The following is a 17513-nucleotide window of genomic DNA, read 5'->3' as shown; positions in this document are numbered from 1 at the left end:
AAGCTCTATGAACTGTCAGGACTGACGGAATGGTGGGTAGTCTCCCCAGAATATTACAGAAACCCCAGGGCCTCCGCCTCAGGCTAGGCATCTGCTCAGCACACTCAGCAAGGGTCGAGGGGTCTCGCCTCTTGGGAACACAGAAAGTTAGAAGACTTGGTTCCTTCTCCAGAAATGAGGCAGCTGGCTGGGAGAAGAGGCCAACACAAAAGAAATCCCTAACAAAAAACAACTGTTGGAGAGAACGCCGTTTAACTGCTTCATTTCTCCAGCCCTCCTTTCCTCAGCCACATACAAATATTTAAAACTAGTTAATCTCTAAAGCTCCTCAAGGTTGTAAAAGTCTGATCCATGAAGAGCAGACACACAGAATTCAGTGTGGTCACACCATGTAGACTGTCAGTGTGGTCCACGTCCAGAAGGGAGTGGTCAGTGCAGACCCGAGGACTGCAGAACGCATCACAAAGAAGCTGGTTGTGACAGTGACCTCAGTGGTCGGCTGCATTTGGTTAGGCAGATGGGGATGTGGTGGAGAAGTGTATTTTTAGGCTGGACTAACATCTAGAACATAAAACTAGAAATTCAGCCATCTATCTGCATGACACACGTACACTGAGGACCTATTCTATACTGACCTGGCGCCAGGCCCAGAGCTAGAGAGGAATAAATAAGCCATAGACCCTGTCCCCACAGGGCACACTCAGCACACACTGTGGCCATAATGTGAAGGGTCCCCCACAGGATCACAAGATCCCCAATGCTGGGCACCGGAGGGCCAGGACTTCACAGAGGTGACCAGAAAGCAGAACTGAGGAGGAGGAAGGGTCTGCCAGGGGACTCAAGGCAGAGGGAAAGGGATTAAGGTTTAATCTGGACATGGCAGATTAAAGCTGCCTACTGTCAAGGGGGAGAGGAAAGAAAAGCTGCACAGAGATCACATGATTCCTGGGAACTTTCTTTTTAAAGAAATATATCAGGCTGTACACTTAGCTGGTGGCCAGTGGCAGGTGTAAGCTGCCATCACTCACGACCCCAAACTTTGGCCCAGAAGCTGCCAAAACGGCCTCGGTATTTGTACTAAGGTGGAATGGAGGACACTTGGATTGGGGTCCCCTTGACGACAAAAGGCCAAGGTTGGGTCCACCTGACTCCCTCGCCCTGCTGCTGAGAGAGGCTTTCTGGCCCCTGCAGACCAATGTGACATGCCGTACCCGGGGAGCCCCTTCCTGGCAAGGGCAATGGTTTGAAAGGGCAGAGCAGTGATCTGTGGCTCTCGTTTCAGAGTGGGGCAGTGCTGGAAACCCACGCAGGGTCGGATTACAGCCTGACTCAGCTCATCTTGAAGGAAGGCCTGGCAGTGAGCCCTGGGATGGAGGTGGGGAGAAAGGTCACCTTGAGAAGGTACAAAGAGGCAGGTTTCACATACAGGATGGATGGCAAATGGACACAAACCAGCACACACCCCACAAACCAGTCAGAAGCCCTGAAAAGACACCTTTGATGAAAGCTAATCACCTATCTCCCCAGAAACACACACACACACACACACACACACACACACACACACACACACACACTTGATAGACAGAACTGCCTATCAAGAGAAAATCCATCCTTGGGGAGACCCCAGGAGAACTCCTGACTGATGTGGCCATGTGACCTTTGGTCCCTCCATCCTCCAGGACACCAGCAACGGGCCAAAAGACTCCGAGGAGCACCCTGTGCGCTGGGAGGGGAAGAGCTCCCGGTGTGATGGGAGACCGTAAAGCAGCACAGCCGTGTGGAGCACTGGCTCCAGGGCCAGGCTGCCTGGATGCAAAGCCTGGCTCCACAATCGGCCAGCTGGGTGCCCCTGGCAAGGAGATTAACTTCTCTGTGCCTCAGTTTCCTCATCTGTAAGGTGTGGACAATAAAACCACCAATCTCATAGGGTCATGGCGAGCACCGAGTAAGTTACTATCTGCAGAGTGCCGGCACACGGAATGTGCTCATCAAGTGTTAGCTATCCACGCAACAAGGTATAACGCTTGTGGGAAAAAAGCAAAACAAAAAATAATACAATACCGTAATGCTTAGAAGAAGGTGTAGCACAAAACATGTCAACCTTAAAAGGCTGGTCAGAAGGGACTATTTTAATTTCTCACACGGAGAGTGAGAATGTATAACTTGACACAGTGAAAATTAATTTTAGGGACTTCCCTGTTGGCGCAGTGGTTAAGAATCCGCCTGCCAATGCAGGGGACATGGGTTCGAGCCCTGGTCTGGGAAGATTCCACATGCTGCGGACCAACTAAGCCCGTGTGCCACAACTACTGAGCCTGCGCTCTAGAGCCTGCGAGCCACAACTACTGAGCCCGCATGCCACAACTATTGAAGCCCGCATGCCTAGAGCCTGTGCTCCGCAACAAGAGAAGCCACCGCAATGAGAAGCCCACGCACTGCAATGAAGAGTAGCCCCGCTCACCACAACTAGAGAAAGCCTGTGCGCATCAATGAAGACCCAACTCGGCCAAAAAATAATTAATTAATTAATTTTGAAAAAAGAAAATTAAATTTAAAATGAAAGCAGAGGAGTCTAAGGGCTGATGAAAATGTCATCCAATTGCCCGCCTGAGCCCCGGGCTCCCACAGGCCTGTGGGAACCAGCTCCCTGGTTCCCTAAGGGCAGCCCGCTCCCCTGCCCACCCACAAACGCAGGCCAGGCCCTGCTTTACCTGGTGAATGATTCCAGAGCCAGGCCTCCAGAAGCCCACGCCGTACTTGGCACCTGCAGTTGCCAGGAAATTATACACTTCCTGGTTTATGTCCTATTGAGACAAATCAATAACCAGGGCATTAGTAACACAGTTTGCTCATGCCTTCCCCCCTCCCCCTCCCCTCCCCTCTGACTCTGAAAAGCTGGCACTGTGAAGACAGGCCCTCTCCTGGAGGCCGTCTACAAATAATTCCAAAAGGGCTTGGATACTGGCCCGTAGTCTCAGCTGGCAGGCCCAGGAGAGAGACCAGGGAACAGAGACAAAGCCCAGTTCTGTGACACCTGGCCAGGGAGTGGGTCCAAAACAAATCCCTTCCCTGCCCTGGGTCTCAGTTTCCTTGTTTGTAGAAGGGTCCCTCTGGCACTCAAGTCCTCAGCCAAGGCCAGCAGTGAGGGGGAAGCATGGGACTACAGGACTAACTGCGACATGGTGGGGGAGGGGAACTGTCAAAGGGAAGCAGTGGGACAGAGTGGACAGCCCGGTCCCACCACACCTCATGTTGGGTGTCGTTTCTCCACTGGAGCCTCGGATGCCTCATCTGTAATCCTGGCTGACATTTACTGAATGCCCACTACGGAAATGGCACCACGCTAAACATCCTCACAACCCAGGGGAAGTATTGTCACCAAGCCCATTTTACAGATGCAAAAACAGAAACTCAGAGGTGAAATAACTTGCTGTAGATCCCAGGGTTAAACAGAGGAGCCAGTGTTTGAACCCAGGCCTGTCCAACCACAGAGCTGAGCGCTACGTTGTAATAGAAACAAGGCTACCTCCCTTACAGAGACTACATCTCAGAACACCTAGGCCACTGTCTGGCATGTGGTAGGCGCTCAACACTTGGTAATATGTTTGATGAGCCCCAAATGAAAGACCGTCAAATGGACCATGTTCTGAACAAACAAAACAAAAAACAGGATGGTACCCACTATACCTGTAATTCAGAGACAACTTCTTCGGGGGGAAGGGAAGGCTTCCCACCACATGGATGTGAGGCCAGAGTTTATCTGGAAGACATGGCATGTCCCTGGATAGGTGAGACCCCAGGGACTAAAGGGATGGGACCATAGCGGACAGCACAGAGCTGCAAAGGAGGAAGTAGGAATAGAGACCTGCTAGCCTCTGGGTGTGGGAGAGCCGCGCTCCAAGGCAGAGGAGGGACTCACTGTGGGCTCCGCTGGACCCTCCATGAAACACTCTCAATACCGCGCAGCCCCCTTCATTTAAACTCCAGACCAACCATGCATCCTTCTGAGGGCCCGTGTAGTTCCCCCAAGTGAAAGAATGGCAGACAAAGAACTTAGGTCCCCACAGCAGTCTCTTTCTGATTAATAATTAATATATTGGGTTTTTCGTTTATAAATCAGTCACTTGTAAAATCGGTACCGAGGGCAGGAGGCAGCTGGTTGTGTGGCTGCATTTGCTCGTGTGTCTGCGTGTGGGAGAAGAGGCAGCGGGGCGGCCAGAGTGGTGTGGCAGAGTCTCGACCAGAACTCAACCTAGATACTTCTCCGGTGGTCTGTGTGACCCTGGACAGGTCACTCTGCCTCTCTGAACTCCAACCAGAGGGACCCTTTACAAATACATGTAAATCTGACCATATCCCTCTCCTGCGTAAACCCCTCAGCGACTCCTAGGAGGGCGCCCACAGTCCTCAAGGCCCTGCCTGCACCTGCCCCCACCCACCTCAGAGCTCCAGGTCCACAGGCCCCCTTCCAACTCCACAAAAGTACCAGGTTTCTTCCTCCTCAAGGTCTTTAGGTCGTCTGTTCTGTCTAGAACGTTCTTGCTTATCTGTTCACATCTCAGCTTACATGTTACATCCTCAAAAGAGGCTGTCCTTTCCCCGCCAAAGTCTAAATCAGACATCTTTCTTATACTTCCAGAGTTCCACACTCTCCCAAATTGGCAGTTACCAATTTGTGTGATTGTTTAGCTTCTGTCTCCCTACTGGACTCTAAGATCCATGAGGGCAGAAGGCAGAGCCCCTGTCTGTCATGTTCACACTGAGTCCCAGCACCTAGCACAGTGCCTGGCACATAATTAATGTTCAATGAACATTTGTTAAATAAATGAGGGAATGGGTCCTGAAATCCTATGATTCTGTGAATCTCATCCCCAGAAGGCAGATTTTAAAACTATAAAGTAAGGGGAGGGCCAGACCCTGATGGTGGTGGCCCTGCTGTGGGCAGTCATTCGCCCCTAGGGCTGAAGAGGACCCAGTTCCCAGCACTGAAGGATCCCCTGTAATGTTACCAGTTACCACCACCGCTGCTGCTAACATGGAACCCACCAGCCAGAAGGCTGGGCTCTTTCAGCTGAGTGGAGCCGCTGTGCCACCAGGACACAAACGAGCAGGCCAAGGTAGGAAGAAGGGGCTTGAATGGGAAAGCTGCCCTGAGCGTTTCCCATGGGTCTGAGAGGCTCTCTGAGCCGTGCTGACCCTGGGAGCCGAAGCACTTTCAATTGCGTGCTCTGCTCCGTGCCCAGCCGGGCTGCAGCCCTGCCAGCATTCAGCTCCTGCCAATGGCCCCCCAAGAGCAGTGCCCACTTCCATTGCGAGGGGCAGGGAGGGGGGTGGAGAGGGTGGAGGCCCAGAGCTGGGAGAGACCTGCTATTGCCAAGAGTAGACACACACAAAGGCACCACAGCAGAGCCTGGAGGAAGGAGCACAAATTTGGTTTCATAAGAGTGAGAGGAATCCAAGGGGAAAACTCTTCAGTGTGGCATCCAGCCCCTTCTACCTTGTTAAGTGAAACTCACAGAAGAAAGCCCACAAAGGGGGTCGATCAGTAAGAGAGGGCCCTGAGTGGGAGACTGGATAAGGGTCTGGTCCTAACCTCGCCCCCATGCAGTTGTGGGACTTGATGCACGTGCCTTGGCCGCCTCAAATTTACCAACAGCGACACTACTCGCCTACCTCCCTGACAAGGTCCCCAGGGGCCAGGCGAGAGCATGCGTGATCACATGTGATGGTGGCAGCAAGGGAACTTTAAAGTCCCTTCTCCAGAGCAAGTGGCGATAGGTATCAGAACCCCACATCTGAATCATTTTTCTTATAAAGTCTTCTATTTTATTACAGAAAAAGGACCTGAAAAGAATACCTTTAGTATGGTAAGATTAAGGATGATTTTTGTTTTCTTTAGGTTTTCTCAGTATTTTCTAACAGCTTCACAAAGGGCAAATGGTATTTTTCAAAGTAGAAGAGGGCAAAAATAAATTAAAAAAAAAAAAGACTAAACCAAAGAGTCCATTAGAATTTGGGGGTAATGCCCTAGTTCAAGGGTTTTGTCTCTCATCCCATGTCACACCCACTGGCCCCCTCCACGCCCCTCCCACGCCACCTTCAGCTCACCTTGGCCCGACGCAGGTCTTTCTCACCCCCGAGCTGGGCCTCGATCAGATGGTCACAGTGGATGGTGGACGGCACAGCCACCCTGGGCAGTCCACTGCTGATGAATTGCAACATGGCCATCTGGGCCGTGGCATCCTGCATGGCCACACGGTCAGGCCGCAGCCGCAGGTAGGTCTTGCCTCGCTCGATCTCCTGGTGGGCCGGGTCATCCAGGTGTCCATACACGATCTTCTCTGAGAGGGTCAGAGGCCGGTTCAACCTGGCGGGAGAAGGGAGGGATGGCCTGGGACCAGCTGCACGATCCCCTGTCCGCCACAGCCATTCCCTCTCCGCACACACGGCGGGCAGGGAGAGGGGACCCTGCACCCCACGAGGGTGGAGACGAATCGGTGCTGCTCACTGTGGTAGCTCCAGCACACGGCACAGCGCCTGGCACTCACTAGGTCCAAAACCACTTGATGAATGACAACATCACAAGAGGCGGCAGGGTTTTTTATTTTTCCCTGAAGTATATTTGCTTTTCCAGCATATTAATTGCTATTATCTGACGGGCACCTATTCCATGTATGTCTCATCTTTTAATCCTTACTGTATCCTTGTCATTTAGTAAAACGACCAAGAGACCCAGCAGAGTGATGTTCGAAGCTCAAGTTCGCAGCCAGAGTCTCACCTTGGATGCTCTACTTCTCTCTGTCCACAGCCATCTCCCCCGTGCACTCAGCCCCACTGAGACACAGAGACTCCGCACCAGCACCCCTCACCCAACCTGCCTCACGCTCCGCCCACAACCCTCCGCCTCAGGTGCTGGAGGCCTTGTCACCCTATTACGCTAAAGCCTTTCCTGCTGGTTCCACTCGCTCTCACCCCGCGAAGACAGGTGTGGCTGTCAGCTCTCAAGAACAGAAGCTGCCTCTGGCCTCTCACGAGCCCCTCTTCCTAGACCCTGTTTCCTCGTCAGAGCCCCCGGGGGGGTGCGCCCCCCCCAGGACACAGCTGCCTCCTCGGCACAGCCTGCCCCGCGCAGACCGAGCTGGGCGCGGGCCAACTCTCCCCCCGCACCTTGAGGCTCCCTGCTGCCGCCCGCCGCTGCAGCACAGCTGCCACCCCACGTGCCTGGACCTCACACTCTGCCTTCCGCTGTTCTCAAAGCTTAGGCCAAACCTGAAGCCTCCTCGGGAGGGGCACAGTTCCACTCACACCCAACGAGCCACACAAAAAAATATATGGGACGAGCAGTCAGAGGCTCTGGGTTTAGACCTGACCCTAGTACTAAACCCACCATGTAACCAGATAAGCCACTGGCCCTCCCAGGGAGCTCCCAGTCCATCTCTAAAGTCCAGGGCTCGTATTGGAAAGAGAGAACAGATAGCACTTACATAGCACATACTTGTTTTTAAACAGCTTTATTGAGATATAATTGGTGTGTAATTAACTGCACATATTGAAAGTATACAACTGGTAAGTTTTGACATATGAATACACCTGTGAAATCATCAGCACAGTCAAGATAATGAACACATCCATCACCCAAAAGTCTCCTTGCCCCCTTTTATAATCCCTCCCTCCTGCCCCCATCCCCAAGCAACCACTGATCTGCTTTCTGTCATTATAGTTTTATCTTAGCACTTACTTTTAGCCCAGAGCACTCTGATGTATATAACTCACTTTATCCTCACAACACAGATGAGCAAACTGAAGCACAGTGAGGTGAAGTAACTTGACCCTCCCTGGTCACGAGCTAGTCAGTGAGTGGAAGAGCTAGAATGCAAGGAGCCACTGTGGCTTTATACTGTCTCTCAATAACATCTGGAAACTCAGAACAGGGCCCGGCCTGTAGTTAAGTGTTCAATTCCTATCGTTATTGCTACTGCTATTACCAATACGACTCCGCTGGGAAAGCAGAGAAATGTCCTTCTGCTAGTCTGGGTTCTGGCCCCTCACTCCCAAGTTTACCTAACCCCTTGAGAGCAAGAGTTTCCCAGGGTGCTGGCTCTGTGGGCAACAGCAGAGCAACTGGCAGTTCTAAAAATCTCTCAGTTCTGCCGTCATGAGAACCCTGAATAAAAATAGCACTGGCCTGAAGTACAGCCTGCCCCCTTTTTGTGGCAGCATCTCCAAGGCTGGTGTACAGGCAGTGACTCACTGCACAGCCCCTCCTTCTGCGTCCAGGGGAGGTGAAAAATAGCACATGAGCTTTAAAACCAAAGACCTTGACAGCAAATGCCTGAAGTTGTATAAAAAAGCCTAACAATGACAAAAGCCTAAGGACAAGTTCATCATCACATTTCCTTGAGGATTGATTAACTGAGGATGGCAAAATGGGTCCTCTATGTCTGTCTGTCCCCCCACTTCACTGGATGACAGAGACCCAGTTCCCAGGAACAGAATCAGGCCCCTCTGTCACAGGGTGGAGGAATCGTCCCCCTGCAAATCCCCTGGTCCTCTAAAACACTCTTACATCTACTTTAATCCACTAGCATCTTTTTAGAACAGCCTCACTTCTGCCTTCTTTCTCTATGGAAGGGTTTCTCAACTATGGCATGACTGACAGTTTGGGCCAGATGATTCTTTAGCGTGGAGGCTGTCTTCTGCACTGTAGGATGTGTGACAGTTTTCTTGGCCTCTACCCACTAGGTAACAGTAAACCCCACCCCACCCCACGTTATGACAACCTACAATGTCTCTAGACATTGCTAAATTCCCCTAGGGGACAAAATCGACCCCTCACCCCACCTCCAGTGAGAACCACTCTTCTATGGCAACAATGAAAATGGAACATCTCTTGCCTGTACTAATCTGGAAAATGCTAAAAGTTATCGATTGGACTTTTCTGGTTAGTGCAGAGTTGGAATAAGAAGGCAAAGGAAAAATTTTAGGGGGAAGGTTAATTTTGCTGATAAAAATTAAAACCAAAGGGCAGTTTTTTGATTAATTTTTTTAAAGCAAAGACAAAATGGTGAACACTTTTTTGTGAAGTTATCTCAAAGCAAGCTTCTATGTTAACTCTCCTTCTAAGCATGACAAAGAGGAGGGGGGGAAGTGTTTTGCAGACTAAAGCAAAATCTATTATTTTTCCACTGAGCTGTGATCTGAGAGCTCTAAGAATAAATAGTGTTTTCTGGGGAAAAAGTATTTGTATAAGGTCACACAGGGATGAGGACAGTGGTTTCAACCCTGACTACACATTAGAACCGGCTGGGAAACCGGCCAGCGCTTCTCACATTTGGATGTGCACTCCAGTCACCTGGGGCTCCTGTTAAAACTGCAGATTCTGACTCAGCGGGTCTGGGGTGAGGCCTGAGGTTCTGTGTTGCTAACGAGCTCCCAGTGCTGCTTGTTGATGCCGATGCTGCTGACATATGCGCCACGTTTTGAGCAGTAAGGCCTACACCACCTGAATCAGACGAACACCCGTGATGTACATTAAGAGGTCTTTCCTATAATTAGGTGATGCCATGTTGCGGGCTACTGGAGATAAAGACTAAGATAGTCCCTTACCTGTAAAACTGAAGTGAGGATACCAGTAAAGAGGAAGCAAAGTGGCAACAGAGAGCAACTGTGGGACAGTGGCCAGAGCACTGGACGAGAGCCTGGAGACCAGGTCCCATCACTCACTCACAGTGTGGCTTTGTCCACCTGACCCCTTCGTCAGCTGTTAATGGGGATGGGGACACTGTGTACTCATGCTGGTTCTCTCGTACTCCCAGGGCCATGTCACCAGATAGGCAAGCGCGCAGCTCTGTCTGCAGTCATTCAAGTTTCAGGAGCAGGGCTGGTTGGCGCTACCAGCCCCCACTCCTCATCCTCTTGTGGTATCTTAGTCATCCCTCCTGTGCCAGCATCTAGCCCAGAACCTGGCACACAGAACAGCAGTGCAAAGACAGCTGCCATTTTACCAAGTGAGCAAAGAGAGGTCCAGAAAAAAGATATGCTCAAGATCCCACCTGAGCTTCCTTCTGAGTCTCAAGGCTGAGCTCTCCCCTGGGCTTATGCACTGAAGAGGAAATATATGTATTTCTGAAGTCACTGGGCCCGGCAGATCCCAGAGAAATGGCCCAGGGCTAGTGGTCTGTCCTGGAAAGGGTGGGTGGAAGGTTCTGGCCACAGCACCGAAGAGTGCCTGAGACCCTCCCTAGGGCCCACATCTCCAGGCTTCTTGCTAACAGACTTTTCCTTGGCAGAGAGGACAGAAGGTCCACCACTGATCTGGAACACCCTTCCTCAGCAGGGACCGCTGTACCCTAAACGCCTCGATCCTGCCACCACCACGACCAGCCATCCTTCACCAAGCACCTCCTGCGCTGCCCGAAAGGGGCAGGCGGCACCAGAAGCACCGACACCCTCTCGCAGTCTCCGCAGCTCACCCTGCAGCCTTACCGTTTGCGGACGACGTTAATGTTCTTCTCGAGCAGGTCATAGCGGATGTACTCACTGGGCTCAAAGTGGCTCATGGCCACCTCGGCCCGCTGGCACAGGACCGAGGCCACATGGTACTGCCGCACACCCAGGGCTTTCTGCAAGAAGAAGGACAGCAGCGACTGTCAGTGGAGTATTTAGGGCGGTCCACCCCTGAGAGACAGCGCAGAATGGTGAAAAAAGCAAAGAATTCAAGTGTCAAGAGCTATTCAGTGACTGCAGCCTCACTTTCCTCACCTGAGGCACAGGGATGAGACAGTAGCCACAAGGAACACAGCCTGTGGTAGCAGAAAGTGCAAGGGATTTATAGTCAGAATTTCTGGATCAAAGTCAAATTCTGTCCACTTAAGAAAATCCTCCATCATCTGAGGGCCAGAAAAGTTGGGCAATGGGGATACAACCAGCTGTAGCAATCATATAGTTACTGGGAAGGTTGAAGGAGAAAATATGTGGACGTTCTCATTAAGCTCTAAAGCACCACCCAAATGGTAGCTGCTATCCTGCCTGCCCTATAAGTTCCTTGAGGCTTGGGATCAAGTTTTGTTTGTCTTATTCATCTGTATCTGGACTACCTGGCACATATTAGAGATTTAATAACTAATGGTTGAATAGATGGAAAAATTAGTGAGGAAAACCTATGCATGAGCTTTGGATGTTTCCTCATCCCTTGAAAAGGTGGTGCCTAATCCTGCTCCCCTGGAATGTGCAGCAGACTCACCGACTGACTGGGTAGAATGTGGCACAGTGATACTAGGGGACCTCTGAGGCTAGGTCACAAAAAGGATCGCTTCTGCCTGGCTCTCTCTTTCTTTGATGGCTCTGGCGGAAGACAGTCACCACCGCTGTTAAAACATTTCAGCAGTCCTGAGAGAGGCCCATCTAGAGAGGAACTGAGGCCTCTCGCCAAAAACCAGCACCACCTTGCTAGGCGTGTAAGCACGCCATCTTGCAAGCCAGTGCTCCAGCCGCAGCCTAAGCCCTCAGATCACCAGGGCCCTGGCCGACAATCTGGACTGCAAGTTCTTGAGCGACTCTGAGCCAGAACCACCAGCCAAGACGCTCCCAAATTCCGGGCCCACAGGAACTGCGAGCGAGAAATGTGTATTGTTGTTTTAATCCTCTAAGTTTGGGAGCAATGACTTGTTATGCAGCAACAGATAAGCAACTGTTATGAAGGGGTCTGTATTAGTTCATTTTAAACTGTGGATGACAAACTTCACAGGGTACATTTTGACCAAGGAGGAACAGATGAACCCAAAGAAGCGAAAGAGGGAAAGAACAGTGGTGTTCCCCGTCGAGGAGGTCATACCCTTGGGCAAGGAAAGAGGCAAAGCTCAAGCCACTGCCCCAGGCTCCCTTCTATATGTCACCAGGACATTTAAATCCAAACCCTGCCGACCTCAGCATCTGAACCAATACAAATGCACAGCTGTCACTCGCTGTTCAGGTGGCCGGCGAGGAGGGCAGACCCCATCAGGAAACAGCACCCCAACCGCCACCCCCCGACCCGCCACAGCAGGAGTGGCCTCCCAATGCAGACTGCAGATCCACCTGCCCTCCAGCTCAAAATCCACCAGGGGACCCTCACTCTCTGCCCTACTGGGTAGGGGTGAAGAACTCACCAATCAAAGGACTTTCCTTTTTTTTTTTTTTTTTTTTGGCCTCGCAGCATGTTGGATCTTAGTTCCCCAACCAGGGACCAAACCCGTGCCCCCTGCAGTGGAAGCGTGGAGTCTTAACCAGTGGACCGCCAGGGAAGTCCCAAAGAACTTTCAACAGCCTGTGCAGAGGAGGAATGTGGGACACTGCAGCTGCAGGTATGGCCGCTGCTGCCTGCCGCTGCCATGACAGTGGGGGGCCCAGTGCACAGCAGCAGTCGGGGGGACCTGGGCTTCAACCTGGCACGCCATTTACTACCTGAGCCATCTAGGACAATTTACCCTAAGTACTCATTTCCACACAGTGCTATTGTGAGGGCTAGGAGATAACAGAAAGTACTTGGCACGGTTTCTATTATTACCCCTGTGCATTTATAAGCATACATTCAGCCTCCTCTGTGTTTTTTACACAAATGAGAAGCTATACAAGTTGTTCTGCAACTTGCTTTTTTCATTTATCAACCTATCTTTGACATCTTTCCAATGTTTATACACAGATCTATCACTCTCTTTTTGTAAATTAACTGCCCTTAACTTCAGTTTCCTTAGAAATAAAAACGAGTATAACAATACCTAGTGTCTGGCCCAGTAAGCAAAACAAATAACTGTAATCATAATTATAGTGTAGAGAAAAGGTAAAGTAGCAAATTCCTAACAGTAAGGGGACAATTAAGCAATCTATGGACACATAGTATATATCAATACTTAAAAATAGATTTAAGTAATAACGCTGACTGGAAAAATAAGAACAAAATAATATGTTTATACAGAATACAACTTTGGGATAAAAAAAGAATATTTACTAGTGCCTAGTGTGAGATGAGCACCGGCTAAGTATCTAATCCTCACAGCCACCCAGCGAAGCGGCGCCTACGATTAGCCTATTTTCCAAGTGAGGCAACTGAGGCCCTCACGGAGTGACCAAGGCCACAGAGCAGCAGCCAGGACCCAATCCAGCCTGACTGGCCCACTTTCTGCTACTGCCCCAGGTCCTCACCCTAAGCTTTGCCCCTAAAATGGAGATAAACTCCGTAGTGTTAATAACAAATCAATCAGCTACATGCTCAATCCTTAACCATGATACTGCTCTGCTTACCAACTACGTGCAAATGTCTGTGCACAACAGCTAGCGCTGCCCAAGAGGACTTCCTGCCATGATGGACACGTCCTAGATCCTGACTGTTCAATACAGTAGCCACCCACCACGCGTGGCTGCAGGGCACCTGAAGTGTGCCGAGGTGACCGAGGAGTGGAATTTTTAATGTTACTCAATTTTAATTAAAGTTAAGTTGCCACAAGGGACGGCTCAGGTTTATACATTAATAAGGATGGAAAGAGTTTTTAGGAAGCCTGAACAACCTGAATGTTCATCAAGTCAATTTTTCTAAAAAGCTATTTGGACCCCTTCCCATGCCAGGAGTTCATCATCCCACACGACCACCAATCCATTTCTGAAAAATTTCAAAATATTCTCCCTCCCTCTGTTTCCTTGCACAGTCTGCTTTTTCAGGTGGCGGGGGGGGGGGGTCTGCCCTCTGGACGGTATGAAATAAACGCAACCATCTTCCTCAGGATATTGCTTCCCAGACCTGAGGTGCAACAGACTCTCCTGAGTTCGTTAAAAATACACCATCCTGAGACTTCCCTGGCGGTCCAGTGGTTAGGACTCGGCACCTTCACTGCATGAGCCTGGGTTCAATCCCTGGTCGGGGAACTAAGGTCCGGCAAGCCATGAGATATGGCCCAAAACAACAACAACATAACCCTAAACCTTACCCAGGTCAACAACTCAGCTGAGGGCGGGGGTCCCTCAACTATCTGAAGACAGGACTTACCGTCCTCTCTAAACCCCCTCTTCTCTAGGCCAAGGGTAGCCCTGAGTTTTTCAACTTTTCCTTTACGTGGCATGTCTCTAAATTCTGCAATAGCCCAACCATGCCCTGTGCTGAGGGCAAAGGGACAGTCACCTCCTTTGCTAAGCTTGTGGCCGTCCACCTCACTGCTGACACACGCATCACTCCCTTCCTCCTAACACCTCAATAGCCACCTTCCTCACTGACCGCTCAAGCCACACTGTACTACGGACTTGGTTTTCTGTGCAGAGCTCTACCTTAATCTTGGTTTAATTTCAGCACCAGTTTCTGTCTACCTCCAGCCCTCTGTGGTCTACAGGAGTCCGGGTCAGTCGCCCCAGGTCCTGACAGGCTGGCCTTCCCAGTGCGTGTCAGCCACACACGCAGTAAGCACAACTCTCACGCTGTTCATCCAAGTCTCAGTACAAATGTGACCCATTCCAGGCCAGGCTCCCCAGGGTGGACGTTTGGTCAAGCCAACAGTGATCTATTTAGTGACAATCCCCAGGTCCGGGTCTTCAACCCACAACAGTAACCACCTGACTGAAATGTCACTAAGCCATCGCTTCTGTTTCGTGACTAGGGACAGCCTGACTGACCCGTCAGTTGCCCTACAGAAATCAACACTCACACTCCCTGTTTCACTAATCTACTAATCGCAACAAAAAAGTAAGAAGATGTTAGCCTGGCTATGAGACCTTAAGCAATTCACTTTGTTCCTCCAGGCCTGAGTTTTTCACACCTGTAAAGGGTGAAATCTCAGCCTTGTTCCCTGCTTCAGAGCCGAACTGTGAGAGGTTTAAAGTGTATGAAATGTCATGTATAACTCTGAAGAGGCTGATCATACTAATATGCTTACCCCAAAGACTGACTTCAAGGGCAAGGACACCATGTATCATTCATTCAGGACCACATATATCTCACATATAAAATGAAGACTAGGCTATGGGTAGTCTTAGAACAAAAATAAAAACAGCCTTACTTATTAAGTACCTGCTTCATGCCAAGCATTTTCTGTGCCTAATTTTGAATTCCATAGTGGTACAAGGTAATTGTGATTCCCATCTTACAGATTTGGAAACTGAAGATCAGAGAGGTTAAGTCAGAAGTCTTACATGTGACAAACAGTGAATCCAGGATGCAAGTGCAGACCTGTCTCTTTCTAGGATGAGCCAATTCCCCTGGATTCTGCTACCCCCTAACCCCACACAGCCTATCCTTTCCCATTGGAAGGTAGCATGGTGTGATGGTTCAGATTGAAGACCTGTAGTCAGATTGCCCAACCCAGCAGCAACACTAACCCGCTGTGGCCCTAGAGAAGTTATTTAGCCTCGCCAAGCCTTAGCTTCCCCACAGAGAAAATGGAGATAAACATCAGTGTTAATAGTAAATGAAATAGTCTACTTTAAGTGCTAGGCACAGAGTGGGTTCATATGTGCTCAATGTATTTTATTTTTAAATTAATTTATTTGTTTTTATTTTTGGCTGTGTTGGGTCTTCGCTGCTGTGCACAGGCTTTCTCTAGTTGCGGCGAGGGGGGCTACTCTTCATTGTGGTGCACAGGCTTCCCACTGTCATGGCTTCTCTTGTTGCGGAGCACAGGCTCTAGGTGCATGCGCTTCAGTAGTTCTGGCGCACAGGCTTAGTTGCTCCGTGGCATGTGGGATCTTCCCGGGCCAGGGATCGAACCCATGTCCCCTGCATCGGCAGCCGGACTCTTAACCACTGCGCCTCCAGGGAAGCCCTCAGTGTATGTTATATTGTATTATTTTCATGGAGGAGACAGACACACAATTAGATGTGATGAAGTTGTGCTCCTTTTCTGGATTCTGGCAGAAGGGGTATGCCTCTTATTTTCCTTACTGCAAACACAGCTTTTGGCTGATCAGCATTTTTCAGAAGCCTTAGCTCATCTGGGCCTTTGACATTCTTGACCCCTTTCTGATGTATTCCAGCTGCCACAGTGTTTCTCCTTAGTTACTTGCCCTCCTTCCAACTTTGGCTAAGACATTCTAAAAATCTAAGCTGAGGTCTGTAGGGGCATCTCTTCTGTCTCTCCTTCAGACTACTTGCAATTTGTTAGAATTTGCCTTGGAAAACCTCCCATCCCTCTGAAACCCCTTCTGCTTATGGGATCCTGGCAGTGAGACCTCATCTATTTGGTCTCTGAATAATTCAGAAACTTGCTTTCCTCCAGGGCACCAAACATGCTGAACTTCCGTAGCCAGTACAAAGTCTAAAGGGATCTGCCACTGGGCCTTTGCACATGCCGTTTCTTCTGCTTAGAATGTTCTCTGCCCACCCCCTTCTCAATCTACCCTTTGTGTAGGTAATTCCCATTGATCCTTCAAGTTCCAAATTAATTTCACTTTCTTAGGGAAACTTCTTGAACTCTCAGCCCAAGCAGAGCCTCCTATCATCTATGCCCATTTACTACTTCCTGACGTTCATTTGTGAGGTATCTGTCTCCACCAGCCTGTAAGATCCACTAAGGGAGGGATTGTGTCTGTTCATTCATAATAAAATTCCCCATGCCTGAACACCAGGTCTGATACACAGAAGGTGCTACATAAATACCAGTTAATTAAACCAATGAATGTTGCTTTTACTTTACCAACCAGTTCTTCCTTATTGAGCAAGGTTAAATACACAGCAAGTTTGGCTAACCTTGTGAGAGCAAATAGTTAACAGGACAAATCAATAATTTGCCAGGCTCAGATGCTTGTGGTTAGACTGTAAACAGGTTGAACATTTTTGAAAGACAATTAGGCAATACCTATTAAAATGTAAAACGTTTGTACCTTTTGACTAGCTTTCCCTCTTCCAGGAAGCTATCTTATAAAAATACTCAAATGAGCGTAGAGACTGGCAAAGACGCTCTCTACATCACTGTTTTTATTTATTTATTTATTTATTTATTTATTTAGACAACTTTTCTTTATCTAGCTTCACATTTGGATTGATGGTCTTCGTTGCCACGTGCGGGCTTTCTCTAGTTGCGGCGAGCGGGGCTGCTCTTTGTTGCGGTGTGCGGGCTTCTCATTGCGGTGGTTTCTCTTGTTGCGGAGCACGGGCTCTAGGCGTGCAGGCTTCAGTAGTTGTGGCTCGCGGGCTCTAGAGGGCAGGCTCAGCAGTTGCGGCACACGGGCTTATTTCCGTGGCACGTGGGATCTTCCCAGACCAGGGTTCGAACCCGTGTCCCCTGCACTGGCAGGTGGATTCTTAACTACTGTGCCACCAGGGAAGTCCCCATCACTGTTTTTAAAAGAACACAACTGTCCAAAAATAGGGCACTGATTGAATAAATTCTGGTTCATCCACGAAGGAATGCCATTCTACAGCTGTTTAAATATTCAAGAATAAGATGATGGTGGTGGTCTAACAACACTGTGAATGTAGTTAACGTCACTGAAGTGAACAGTTAAAAATGGTTAAAATGTCAAACTTTATGTTATATGTATTTTACCATGATTTA

General features: G+C 49.6%; 1 protein-coding gene across 1 annotated transcript in view; it reads right to left on the bottom strand.

Annotated features, from left to right (window-relative positions):
* ACO2 (aconitase 2) overlaps window positions 1-17513 on the bottom strand; it is a 52968-nt gene that overhangs the window by 14346 nt on the left and 21109 nt on the right. The window contains exons 3-5 of the mRNA XM_059937077.1: window positions 10489-10625; window positions 6112-6370; window positions 2715-2807 (exon numbers count right to left, since the gene is read on the bottom strand). Coding sequence (XP_059793060.1) covers window positions 2715-2807; window positions 6112-6370; window positions 10489-10625 — 489 coding nt within the window. The remainder of the gene's footprint in view (window positions 1-2714; window positions 2808-6111; window positions 6371-10488; window positions 10626-17513) is intronic.

This window comes from Balaenoptera ricei, chromosome 10 (assembly GCF_028023285.1).
Source record: "Balaenoptera ricei isolate mBalRic1 chromosome 10, mBalRic1.hap2, whole genome shotgun sequence".
In the NCBI taxonomy this organism is placed as follows: Eukaryota; Metazoa; Chordata; class Mammalia; order Artiodactyla; family Balaenopteridae; genus Balaenoptera; species Balaenoptera ricei.
This window is presented reverse-complemented; position numbering and strand designations above follow the sequence as displayed.